At 35.8% G+C, this 12,202-nt stretch overlaps 2 protein-coding genes across 7 annotated transcripts; one reads left to right on the top strand and one right to left on the bottom strand.

The window, feature by feature from the left end:
• The first annotated feature begins 1,244 nt into the window (after positions 1 to 1,244).
• LOC113358845 (protein ZINC INDUCED FACILITATOR-LIKE 1-like) lies at positions 1,245 to 8,128 on the top strand. 6 transcript variants are annotated; one of them, XM_026602564.1, is made up of 20 exons: positions 1,245 to 1,463; positions 3,508 to 3,589; positions 3,733 to 3,934; positions 4,690 to 4,776; positions 4,866 to 4,906; positions 4,985 to 5,045; positions 5,161 to 5,263; positions 5,364 to 5,466; positions 5,544 to 5,597; positions 5,706 to 5,768; positions 5,869 to 5,918; positions 6,011 to 6,086; positions 6,340 to 6,525; positions 6,608 to 6,695; positions 6,811 to 6,896; positions 6,992 to 7,099; positions 7,204 to 7,248; positions 7,335 to 7,423; positions 7,549 to 7,592; positions 7,697 to 8,128. In XM_026602564.1, the coding sequence occupies exons 3-20, from the start codon at positions 3,901 to 3,903 to the stop codon at positions 7,792 to 7,794; spliced, it is 1,416 nt and encodes a 471-aa protein (XP_026458349.1). In that variant the 5' UTR covers positions 1,245 to 1,463; positions 3,508 to 3,589; positions 3,733 to 3,900; the 3' UTR covers positions 7,795 to 8,128. The 6 variants fall into 6 exon arrangements, with proteins under 6 accessions (XP_026458349.1, XP_026458350.1, XP_026458352.1 ...); XM_026602565.1 differs by lacking the exon at positions 3,733 to 3,934; XM_026602567.1 differs by lacking the exon at positions 4,690 to 4,776 and having other exon boundaries at positions 3,733 to 3,869.
• A 25-nt stretch (positions 8,129 to 8,153) lies between these two features.
• Positions 8,154 to 11,833, bottom strand: LOC113358843 (nucleotide pyrophosphatase/phosphodiesterase-like). The gene is made up of 11 exons (XM_026602561.1): positions 11,303 to 11,833; positions 10,904 to 10,995; positions 10,734 to 10,806; positions 10,367 to 10,489; positions 10,181 to 10,273; positions 9,960 to 10,089; positions 9,753 to 9,834; positions 9,318 to 9,656; positions 9,100 to 9,225; positions 8,673 to 8,982; positions 8,154 to 8,587 (listed from the first exon to the last, which is right to left on the bottom strand). Exons 1-11 carry the CDS (start codon positions 11,519 to 11,521, stop codon positions 8,282 to 8,284), a joined length of 1,893 nt encoding a protein of 630 aa, XP_026458346.1. The 5' UTR covers positions 11,522 to 11,833; the 3' UTR covers positions 8,154 to 8,281.
• Between the last annotated feature and the right edge of the window lie 369 nt (positions 11,834 to 12,202).

Genomic DNA, 12,202 nt, shown 5'->3' with positions numbered 1-12,202 from the left:
AACTTCCAACACTTCTGAAAGAAAAGAATAGGGAAACCATCTGGACCTGGTGCTTTGTCATTCCCTAAATATCTAATAACATTCATGATCTCCTCCTCAGTAAAATCAACATCTAGAATATTGGCTTCTGTAGAGGTAATGGACTCAAAGTCAATCCCCTCTAAATCAGGTCGAATGACCTATTCCTCAGAGAAAATATTTTTGTAATAGCTTATTATATGTTCTTGCAACCTGGTTATGTCAGAAACCAACTCATCTCCAGTGTGGAGTTGCCTGATTCTACTATATCTACGTCCCGCAGAAGCATTAATGATGAAGAAGGAAGTGTTTCTGTCACCTTCTTGTAACCACTTCGTATTTGACTTGATTTTCCATGCAGTCTCCTCCATTTTCTGGCATCTCCAATGTAATATCTTATTATTATTATCATACAGGAGACTGCAAGCATTTAGCGGCAGTTACCCAATAGTTTTTAAGCACCAACTCCATATCATCCTTGAGAATCAAGAAACACTTCTTTATTTTGATATGACAATGTAAAATCCTATAAAACGTCTTACCTGTTGTGCGGTACCTAGTTCAAGTTAGTCAACCCAAACTAAGCAAAATTAAGGTTCATGATTTTACCAAAAATAGAGGTAATATGCCATGAAGATGGCAACCATAAGGCGAGCATTTGGTCTGTAATCCGCGGATTTAACCGGCACCAACCGCATTTTTGCGGATGGATGCCCGAGCTGTTCGCTAATGAGTTGGATGTGAATGGGATTTACGGAATCCAGCGGATTACAGATTGGGCTCGGATGCAACCTTGAAAATCTGTTGAACATCCATAACTATTAAATTAAGGATATTTATATAGTTTTTATAAAATCTATAGATAGTTTAGAAATTCTTAAGTAGTTCACTTGGAGTGTTGATTATGAAACTTTAATCTTTATACATATATAGAATGTGTAGCTTTTAAAAGAAATCGTTTATACTAATTTTATTTTTTTCATTATAACTTTACATTAAAACAAATCCATTGGATTACCCATAACCAATTGTTCATCCGTGCATATATTAAATGCAAATCCGTTTGATGTTGGATTGGATGCGGATACCAAATTTGAAATCCGTAATTAACTGGATTGGATGCTGATGAAGAAAAAACCGGTCCACACCGGCCCATGCTCACCCCTAATTCGAGGGGCAAGACAGTGGTGGAGAGAGTCTTTCAGTTCACTCCCATAAATCTAGAAATTCTGCCCCACTGAGGACTTTTTGGGATGAATCGTTTGAAATTGAGTTGACTCAATCGCCGGATTTCACATGAATGGATTTTCTGAGATTTCATTAGAGTATTTTCTGAAGATGCAGAGCAGAGCAAACAAGTAAAAGGAAAAGACGAAGAGAATGCTGAAATTCATATTTTCATTCAAAGATGGATTTTTGTTCATCAGAGCAAAGAAAAAAAAGAGGTAAGATTTCATCAGCGTCATCAATTATATTCAAATTTTGATATCTTAACACTTATTTTGATGCGCTTGCCATTAAAATCTCTGCTTGTATTCAAATCCGTATCAAAACATTGGTTGTCTTTAATCTCTAATCCGTATTTTGTCCACAAACATTTCCTTGAGAACCCTAGCTTTTCGATCCCCGGATTGTTCTGGAAACAAAAATGTTTCGATTGGAATAATCCTCCTGAATATGAATATATCAGCCTTGATGGAAATGTCAATAGTTATGTACCTTTGAAGACTATAAATTTCGCAAAAGAGGTAGGCATAGTGATTGTTCAATCTTGTAACGGACTTCTCCTTTGTCGGAATTTTGGATTCAACGAGTGGAATTACACTTATTAGGTTTTCAATCCATTCACAAAGCAACACAAAACTTTACCTCGATCTCAATTGAGAAAATGTGGGTTCCAGTACCTGTTCAATTTCAGTTTAGCGTTTGATCCATCTAGATCTCCGTATTATAAAGTCATTGCTATATGGGGCGACAAACTATGGGCAGGTGATAAGTATCGAATTGAAGTCTACTCTTCGGAAACCACACTTTGGAGGCTAAGTGAATGAATATACTCTAGACGTGTTCCCTATACCTTGTGTTTCTGCTACTTTCTGGAATGGTTCTTTAAACTGGAATGCTCATCATGGGTCTGTGATTTATTTTGTTATTGATCGAGAATTATTAGGTGTAGTTCCAAGGACTCCACAACAAAGATTACTAAGTTCCATAGACATCACGGATGTTACTGAGTATCAAGGCCGTTTCTACCGTATTGAGAGAGGATATGGTGGTCGATGTTTAACTGCTTACACGGGGTGGAAAGACAAATGCAGTGTTGATTTAGAGCAATTGAAGTCGTTTCGGAAGTTTGAGGGGTCACATCCTTTTGATTATATTTTATTTATACGAAACGGAGAAGAAGACGAGTCGTCAAAGTTGGTGGTACTAACACAAGGGAATATGGTTCTCTCTTATGCTCTTAACGAAATGAGCTTCAAAAGAGTGTATGATATATCACCAAAACGCGTACCTGGGAGAAACTGTAACTTTTATCAGTACATTGAATCGCTTGCTTGTGTTTAGTCATTTAACCAAGTATTTCTGTTTTTTTTTTCTTCTTATCTACTAGTTGTTTAAGTCGAGTAATATGTACTTTTTGCATTTTAAACTTGCTTAAATCTGGCCTTTGTACTCATTCACTCTCTCCTTATAATAATTTCTGCATTTTGTTTCCTGTCTTGTATTTGGGTGTTGTGAGTTTAAATTTTGCCTTGTTTTTCTTATGGTTGAAGTGGTCATTCGCTCTGTCTCTCTCTCCATGTATACATATACTTTGATACTATTGTTTGCATTTCGAGTCGTTTGACTTTTCAGATATGGATGCAACTGTAAATATTTTAGGAGAATTCTGAATTAGAAGTTCAGCATGAAAATAGATGTTGTTTCCTGCCTAGTAGTTGATTTGGTTGAGTCTTCGTATTTTTTGCATTTTGGTTCTTCCTTGTACTTGCATATGTTAGGCCTTCGTACTTTCTCTCCCTATATGTATTTCTGCATTTTGTTTCCTATCTTGTAATTGGGTGTTGCGAGTTCAAGTTTAAGTCTGATATCTACATGTTTACTTATATTTTGATATTGTTATTTGCGTTCAGAGTTGTTTGACTTATGATGATGAGATATAGCAACTGTGGGATACAATTGTAACTTTTTTTTTTTGGTGTGTGGTTTACATCTATCCATACATCTTTTATAAGATGTATGTATGAAACTTGGGGCTGAATAAGGAGAAATCTGCATTTGAAGATTTTTTAAGTTCAGTATGAGGAAAAACTTTGGTGCAAAGTGACGTAGAACTCGTCGATACTCCCACATTATACGTGGATGATACCACTACCATAATCTGTTCTTGGATCATCTGCATTCGGATTTTCGTTGCGATCCATTTTATGTTGTGAAGGATGACCGAATTTTCTTTTGGTTTAACTAAGAAAGTAGCTTTTGCAGGTCTGGCGATAGTTATCATCTCTGGTAGATCTTTGGAATCTGGATAGTGGATAGCAGTTCTTTTGGTGGAGAAAGTGCAGAGGTATGTGTAAGTTACAGTTATATAAGATAGCCACTTGGTATGCCCGTAAAAGTTTTTCGTTTTCTGTTTTGCTTTTGAACAATTATATTTGGCTAAATGATCTAAGTGAAACTTGAAACTGAACTTAATTTTCATATGGACAGCCAGCTCTGTAATTGATATGTACTGCTTCGTTTTCATGGAATATAATAACAACTTGCCAATCACTCTCAATGATGATATGAGATGCTTGTAAGCCTTGTATTACTTCGGCAACTCCCTTGATGGTCATAGTTTTCAGGTACACAAGATCTAGTTAATAATCACAAGCTATGGTAGCATCAGCAGAACCGTCTTCAGGTCTCTGTGAGTTACTTTTATACGCAACAAAAACTCTGGAGAATTGAAACATTGAATGAATTGAAATGACAAAAAGGTCACTGTAGCAAAAATGCAACGTTTGTTACAGCATCAGTCATTGCCATTAGCTTGCTACGGTTACATAGATCAGCTTGGCTGATTAAGGTTTCATTGCTAAGAAATTCGTATGTATGTCTATATATAACGAAATGTTTTATGATATCCTTTTATTGGCTGATGATGAAGAAGATTTCTTTTTAGCATCAGTCATTGCCATTAGCTTGCTACGGTTACATAGATCAGCTTGGCTGATTAAGGTTTCATTGCTGGTTTAATTTTTAAGAAATTCGTATGTATGTCTATATATAACGAAATGTTTTATGATATCCTTTTATTGGCTGGTGAGGAAGAAGATTTCTTTTTATTGGCTGATGATGAAGAAGACGAAGGAGTAACACATTAAATTGCATTTATATTCCGACAACTGACTTAGTAGGTAAAAAGGAGAATTTGGAATTTTGTAAGATTGGAGTTTTGTGGTTGTCTATAGGACATTCTCGATTTTATAATGTTTAACAGCAAGATTCTCTGTGAAGATTGGAAAATGTAATAAAAAAATCAAGAATGTTTTTCTCTTTAAACTGAGTTACTTTGGCTGGTGTGCTCATTATCAACTGTATTGAAGTATTTACTAATGGCAGAGCATGATAGTAATAGAGAAGGTTTATTGTGGAAGACTAAGTATTATGAGAATTGTCCAGGTTGCAGAATTGACATTCGTAAAGAAACAAATTTAGGAATACCTTACAAGGACTTATTTCTTGTATGGATTGTGGCATTCACCACTTGTGAGTGATCATGTTAATCTTAACTTTTCTCTCTATCTGTTTTCATATGTAGCCTGACGACATTTCTTAATACCTGGTTTCTTTTGCAGTTCTTCCAGTATCATCTCTGTTCCCCTACCTATACTTTCTGGTAAGCAATGGTTAGTATTCGTAGAATCTTAAAATCATGCAAGTTGTATGTAAAATTTCTTTCAATTTTGTTGTATAGGTGCGGGACTTCAATATCGCAAAAAGGCAGGAAGATATTGGATACTATGCAGGATGTATAGGTTAGTATTGTGGATCTGTACAATTAGTCATTAAAAATCTGACTTGTTGTCTTATTCATCTTTCTAGATCACTTTTATTTCTCCTCACATCTTACATTTTTTTCCTTTTAATTAGGATGTGTTTACATGATTGGAAGAGCTTTAACATCTGTGGTGTGGGGAATCTTAGCGGACCGATACGGTCGAAAACCTATTATAATCCTGTGCTCTACTTCTGTGTTAGTATTGCTGAAAGTTATTTACTTAAGAATTTCAACTTGAAATGTCCTTCTCATTATGATTATACGTGTTCTAATATGTCAGTAATTATCATATCAGGATTATATTCAATGCTCTATTCGGTCTCAGTAGAAACTTTCTAATGGCAGTTTCTATGAGATTTCTTCTGGGATGTTTCAGTGGTATATTTGGACCAGTTCAGGTATGTGGTTTGTGTTTCTACTTCTTTTTTCTGCTTTATATACTTTTTTTTGAATATAACTGCTGAACATTTTTCAGGCTTATGCTGTCGAAGTTTGCCGAGAAGAATATCGGACTTTGGCACTTTCAGTAGTACGACTTTTTTTCTTTATTTTTTTTTCTATTTTTCATGAAAAGAAAATATATCCTTATTATCGTTTCACAGATAATGATGGCTACATTTTATTTTTATTTTTTTAGACGAGTTCGGCGTGGGCAATAGGTTTGATAGTTGGACCTGTTGTTGGAGGTTTACTTGCACAGGTATCTTAGAAAAAAATAGTTCCCTTCATATGAATATATGAATTGATATCACTTGTTTCCATGGATGTGGATCTAAATATATCTATTAATACCCTTCTAGTCTGCAGAGAAATATCCAAACTTATTTACGAAGGATTCTGTTTTTGGAAGGTAAGAATTATACACATAGATACCCTTTAGTTCTTTCTTTCACGAATCTTCAATTGTCTCAGCATTTTCTATGATTCTTCAATATGTTGCAGATTTCCATATTTCCTACCTAGCCTTTCTATATCAGTATGTGCAACAGCAGCAACTATAGCTTGTTGTTGGCTTCTGGTATGTTTCTTCATCCGTATGTAGTACGTACTTATGTATCATAGATAAGTGTAACTTAAAAAGTAGTTTTGGAATACCATGAGTAAAGTAGTTCATCTATTTATTAGTGTAATTTTTTCTTTTTCTTTTCACAAAGTTAAACTAGTATGAGTACTAACACTAAACTGATGATCTCCAAACCTACGAGTACTAACACTAAACCGATAGTCTCGAAGCCTATAAATTTGTGAAGTGTAATTTAATATTGTGACAGGAAACATTGCACAAACATAATGATACAGAATCGTGCGAGACTGGTATGAGTGGAAAGATACAAAAGGAGGAGGAGACGGAGACAGGATTGTCAAATTCTAAGGAAAGTCTTTTTACAAATTGGCCGTTAATCTCAAGTATCATCGTAATGTGTGTTTTCTCACTTCACAATATGGCCTACGTTGAGGTAATTGATCCATTAGATGATTCTCGTATGTGATTCCTTTTAACCATGCCTTCTTGATTAATTTGTGATTCTTTTTTGACAGATTTTCTCGTTATGGGCTGTAAGTCCAAGAAAATTTGGTGGATTGAGCTATACCACCAAGGATGTTGGCCAAATCCTTTCAGTCGCAGGTATATTGGTTTTGTATTTCTCATTCATTGGCCTTGAACTCCAATTATGTTAACTATTTATATATCCTACCACTTATCAAGATGGTAATACTTGTCTACTGATCAACGATGATAGGCATTGGCCTCTTTTCGTTTCAACTTGTACTTTATCCGAAGCTCGAGAGGATTCTTGGACCCCTCAAGTTAGCTCGCATTGCAGCGGTATGTATGTATTTAAGTACCAAATTATATATCCTAATTGAGGATTCTGTTAAGGCACTTGGTTTATTTACTTAATGATCGTGTTTTATTTGAAGGCTTTATCTATCATGTTGCTGTCAACTTACCCATTCATAGCTACACTATCTGGGTTTAGCCTTTATATTTTAATAAATACTGCTGCACTTTTGAAGAGCGTTTTCGCTGTAAGTTGTACAAGCTCAAAGTTCACGTACGGTTTCTTACTTCTAGTTTCGAGGTTTTAATAAATCGGTGTTTACCTACCTTTGATTGTTTTATTCCTCAACAGATGACTACTTTCACTGGGTTTGTCATCCTACAGAACAATACAGTGGTAATTCTCTCTGTCTCCCTCTCTTCCACCTTTTTGATCTAACGGCTTTTAGAGGTTCACGCTGTAATTGCTTCAATATTTTGCAGTCCCAACACCAAAGAGGAGCTGCAAATGGAATTACGTCGACTTTATCATCTATTTTTCAAGCATTTGGTCCAGCTGGTGGTGGTGCTCTGTAAGTATAAATGTGTCTGTATTCTCAAAATTGTGTTAGCATATCAAACAAGAGCTAGCTCCAATATATAACTCATTTAGATGTCCTTATTATAATGTACATGTAAAATGGCTTCGTGTTTGCAGCTTCTCAATGGCGCAAAAGCGTATAAATGCTTCGTTCCTGCCAGGTTTGATGCTCTACCTTAAAGAAAACAATCTGATTTCTCACTCTGCAAACACCAAAGTTTCTTAATCAGATACTGAGTAGTGTTCTTTCTCATGTCGAATGCAGGAACCGATTTGGTTTTCTTCATCCTAAATATAATCTTGGTGATTGGATTAGCCATGTCTTTCAAGCCATTTCTTGCACTTCCTCAACGATGTGGATGAACATATCGATATCAGCTTCAACAATAAAACAACATCCTGGATGAAAAAGTTTACCTGAGTATTGACATCAGTTGATTAATGGATATTTTTTAGGCATTTTCCTCCTTTCCAGTTTTAGGACTTGATATTTCCCTTGGCATTGTTAATATAAAGTTTACCAAATTCTGTTAGTTATATTTTGATTTTGGGTAATCTGTTGATGTACGATGCTTATGGTCAGGTGTAGATAGCACCAGTAGTTTGACACCTCTCCACAGGCGTCTTTATTCACGCAGACCCTGTAAGGTCTACTTTCAGATGTCTTCTCCGTGCAACTGATCTGTATGGATTTGAAGCAAACACAGTAACACTTCCATTGATACACTACTACTGCTTGACAGATGCAGATTTTTCACAGAACTTGAATACATCCAATCTCAAAAATAGGCTAGAACTTTCACTAAGGTTTTCACTTGGTGAAAAGTGTAAAAGATTACAGGCTAGGCAATTAGCCGGCTAGAGTAGTGGCTGCACAACTGCCTATGGTACATGCAAGAACATCCATGTATTCCCTTGTGATTGTGAACGAATCATAAACATTCCCATCCCTGCTTTTCTTGTATTCAAAAAGGAGAGATGTGTGGTTGAATGCAGTCATTTTTACGAATCCAAAATCATAATCTTGGTACAAACTCCACTTTGTCTTTAGGGATGAGAAACTTGATAGATGGCTTCCACCCCCTCCTACAACAACGTGAATCGTTCCATTCCATAGCCCTGAGAAGTGTGAAGTTTCTGAGCTCACGCAGATATTCTGCATGCCATGACAGCATAATGAGTAACAAGCACCAACATATGTTAGACACACTTGCTAACGTCGTTTACAAAATTATGCATACCTCATAAATTAGGCATGTTCTCTCATAGCTGTGAACATGACCATAGTAAGCAATGTCAACTCTATATTTCTGCCACAGCTTCTGAAGACTACTTCTTCCCATGGGTTCTTCAAATGAACCTTGTTGAGCATACCAGTCATTAGATGAATAGCCAAGAACACGATGAGTAGCAAAGATAAGCCATGGTTGTTTTTGCCTGTCTGTTGTTGCAAAACATTTCTCAATGAATTTGTACTGCTCGGTTCCCTCTCTCCAGTCATGTTCTGAGTCACCAATGCAAAATCGAAACATACCATAATCGACAGAATACCTAATCATCAGGATGATAAACCGAAGATGTGACAATTGCAGGTTGCCAAAAAATAGAACGGATAGCTACTTAGCTAAATAAGAACCAATAATTTTGAAGTTTTAATGCCAAAAGTACCAGTAGTTCGCACGATTTTCCGCGGGTACATAGAACATTGTTTCAGCAGGTACACCACATTCACCACCGGAGTCTCCTCTGTTATAAAAGGATCCCGAATTTGGCCAGTCTCGTTCGTGATTACCACTAAAATTGATATTTGCTAAACAGTTAGAGCATATTACGCGCATTAATCATAAATGCCCGCCACATGTTAGTTGAATGTAACTTTAACATACCTAGCAACCATGTAAGGTACAGCGGAGGCAATGGGTTCAATCATTTCTGTGAATTGGTCCCATTGGGATAGAAAACCATTTGCGTAAGGCATGTCACCAATGTGAAAGACTATATCATAATTACCCAAGTCCTTGATAAGTGTATCAGTGGTATTGAGAGATCCTGGCTGGTAATTTTGATACTCATTCGATCCATCTCGTTCTGCTTTCCCAGTATCTCCAAAGATGATAATGCGCTGCAACGAATTCTGCCCAGGATATGGTTGTGCAGTGAATGAATAGTTTTTACTCCAAACATATGTACCATCCATCAATCTATGACCCAACTTATATGTATATCTGCAATTTATGTGCAAATTTGTGTCATGTACCAGAATATTATCGACACCTTAACAACAAACATAATATGCTGGAGTAATGAAAACCGGAACATACTTTAGATTTGGCCACAAGTTCTTTAAGAAACTTGTATGGAAGAAGCCTGGTTCTCTCCAACCAACAGTTCTTGCAGGTGGACCTGATCCAAAAACAATATTGTCGATTACAGGTATGAAATTTATCTAGACCAGTATATGCATGTCTCACAGGTATCTGCATATAGGAAAACATCATTCAATGAGTCACTAAGTGAATAAATAGTACCACACATGCTGGTTTGACTGAATGTTAATGTTCCTGCTGGAGACCGAACTTGTTCTTCACCCTGGAGCCCCCATTGAACGAAAGGGACAGCCTCGTCTATGTCATAGTCACTTGTCCAAGTTACAGTCATCTATATCAAACATTAGCAATATTACTGAGCTACAGAAACATGTTTCACCGAAACAAAAACTGAAAATGGAAGGAAATGTGAACTAAATTACTTCGTCCCTAGACTTTCCAAGAGCAAGACGAGGATAAAGAGGTGCCTTTGGGTTTGCAAAAGAGATCTTGTTTGAAGTAGCTATTAACTTCGGCTACAAAATAAATTCCAACACAATTAAGTAAAATATGATAGTAACTGAAACTCAGAAATAGGTCATTATTATAACAATCACGTGAAGTCTTACCTTGGCAAGCCCGCCAGAAAACAATCCAAATGCAAAGTCATATCTCTGATTGATCAGACGGAACTTCAAAGATCCACTCCCCGTATTTACATAATCAGGAGTTGAATAATTTGCGAATTGGTACTGATTAACATATCATTATATTCAAATCCATTAGGTCAACTAACATTTCACTAAGAACAACTTCATATAAAGGAGTATGTGTTTTGTAGAAACGCTAGCAGACAATTCGGCAGCTCAGTTCAAGCCCAAACCTAGCTACTTACTACTGCGTAACCGAGTTGATCTGTAGCTGGGATTTTATTCGGGCCCCAGAATTGGTAGCTAAGACAATAATCTAAAATAGTGATAAAGATAAATTAGAAACCTTGATTGGAGAAGAAACCAACACTGGACTAAGACTAGCAGGATTTCCCATGGTTGGCACATATGTTGAAGCACTGCACATGTATATATTTACAACAAGATCAACCTAATCAGCTAACTTCGAATATATACAACTAATGCTACACTGCATAAGACATGTGCAAATATTACTTGAAAGTAGCTGGAGAAAACACTGCGATCCAATCATCTGCTGTTGGTTGGGGGTGTTTAAACTCTACATTTATCCATTCGCTACTCTCCCCCTGCATATTAGACACGTTACAATCCAGAAGAAATGAAATCCTGTAATTTATATCCCTATACACACATATATACACAATATATCAAGGAAATGAGTCCCAATTGCATGCATGCCTTTTATACCAAAGTAAAAACTAGTATTGCTGCCGAATAATTAGAAATCAAGTTGGCAAGTGCATCGTTCATGTTGTTTTTCTAACTCCTTAAGGCAATATAGCAAACAGAAACCGTGCATCAAGTTATAGAAGTAGATGGGCTTCATTCCCAAACACAGGTAGCTAGAGAAATACATGGTTCTAAGCTACGTACCATTAATCCGAGAAGACGAGTAGTAGCTTCAATGGAAGCTTCAGCATGAACCCCAAGTTCGAGTTCGTGCATAGAAATCTTAGACAAAGGTTGCACACCCATCATTTCTTGATGATTTGTATAGTAATCACCATTAAAATTGTTGCTTTCAACAACAGAATTACATAACATACAACATACTAAAACAGAAACTATCATTGTCTTAAAACTTATCTCCATGGATTTATTCGTTTACTTTGAAAGAACCGCAACAACAACAACAAGAACGGTATATATTATTTGAGTACACCTACTACTGTTAGATTAGAATTTACATTCAGTGCTTGAGATCCTAGCTTGTTGGTATTACCTTATTAGTTTAATCCCATGTGAAGACACTGTTTAAATATAAATATACTGCACTGTACACTGAACATATGTTTCACAAGGTCTTGGCGTTTGTGAATCCGTAAATAATTACTTTCAGAGTTTTTTTTTTTTCTTTTTTTTTGGAGCGTTTTCGTTCATCGGAGCGTTAATTTTGAATTTATATTTCTGGTGGATTCTATCTTCTGGTTCATTCCGATCCCATCATTTACTTTTTTTTAAGTAATATGATATTGACTTTTAACTAATAGAATAATATTTTTTTCTAAAAATAAAATATTTAAATTTTAAAGAATCTTTTTCTTTCCTCGCATAACAAAATCTTGAAAATCTCCTAACATGTCAAAAATATGTTAATAATATATCAAATCACGATTCCATCATGATAATCAAAAAAAAATCGAGTGATCATCATGTGATGAGAAAATAAATTGAATGATCATCACGTGATGAAAAAATGGATCAAATAATCATCAAGTGTCCATTGTCCGTTTACATACACAAAAAATGTTATTTTCCTAATTACATCCCCAA

This window comes from Papaver somniferum, chromosome 3 (assembly GCF_003573695.1).
Source record: "Papaver somniferum cultivar HN1 chromosome 3, ASM357369v1, whole genome shotgun sequence".
In the NCBI taxonomy this organism is placed as follows: domain Eukaryota; kingdom Viridiplantae; phylum Streptophyta; class Magnoliopsida; order Ranunculales; family Papaveraceae; genus Papaver; species Papaver somniferum.
The sequence above is the reverse complement of the archived record's forward strand: the minus strand, read 5'-3'. Positions and strand labels throughout refer to the sequence as shown.

Bases quoted from the DNA above. Each gene is read 5' to 3' on its own strand.
- LOC113358845 (XM_026602563.1), top strand. From the start codon at position 4,623: ATGGCAGAGCATGATAGTAATAGAGAAGGTTTATTGTGGAAGACTAAG. The intron at 6,696-6,810 runs GTATATTGGTTT...CAACGATGATAG, and splicing joins CCAAATCCTTTCAGTCGCAG to GCATTGGCCTCTTTTCGTTT. The intron at 7,593-7,696 runs GTTTGATGCTCT...TGTCGAATGCAG, and splicing joins AAATGCTTCGTTCCTGCCAG to GAACCGATTTGGTTTTCTTC.
- LOC113358843 (XM_026602561.1), bottom strand. From the start codon at position 11,521: ATGGAGATAAGTTTTAAGACAATGATAGTTTCTGTTTTAGTATGTTGT. The intron at 9,835-9,959 runs GTACTATTTATT...TTTTTGGATCAG, and splicing joins CAGTCAAACCAGCATGTGTG to GTCCACCTGCAAGAACTGTT. The intron at 9,657-9,752 runs GTATGTTCCGGT...CATAAATTGCAG, and splicing joins AACTTGTGGCCAAATCTAAA to ATATACATATAAGTTGGGTC.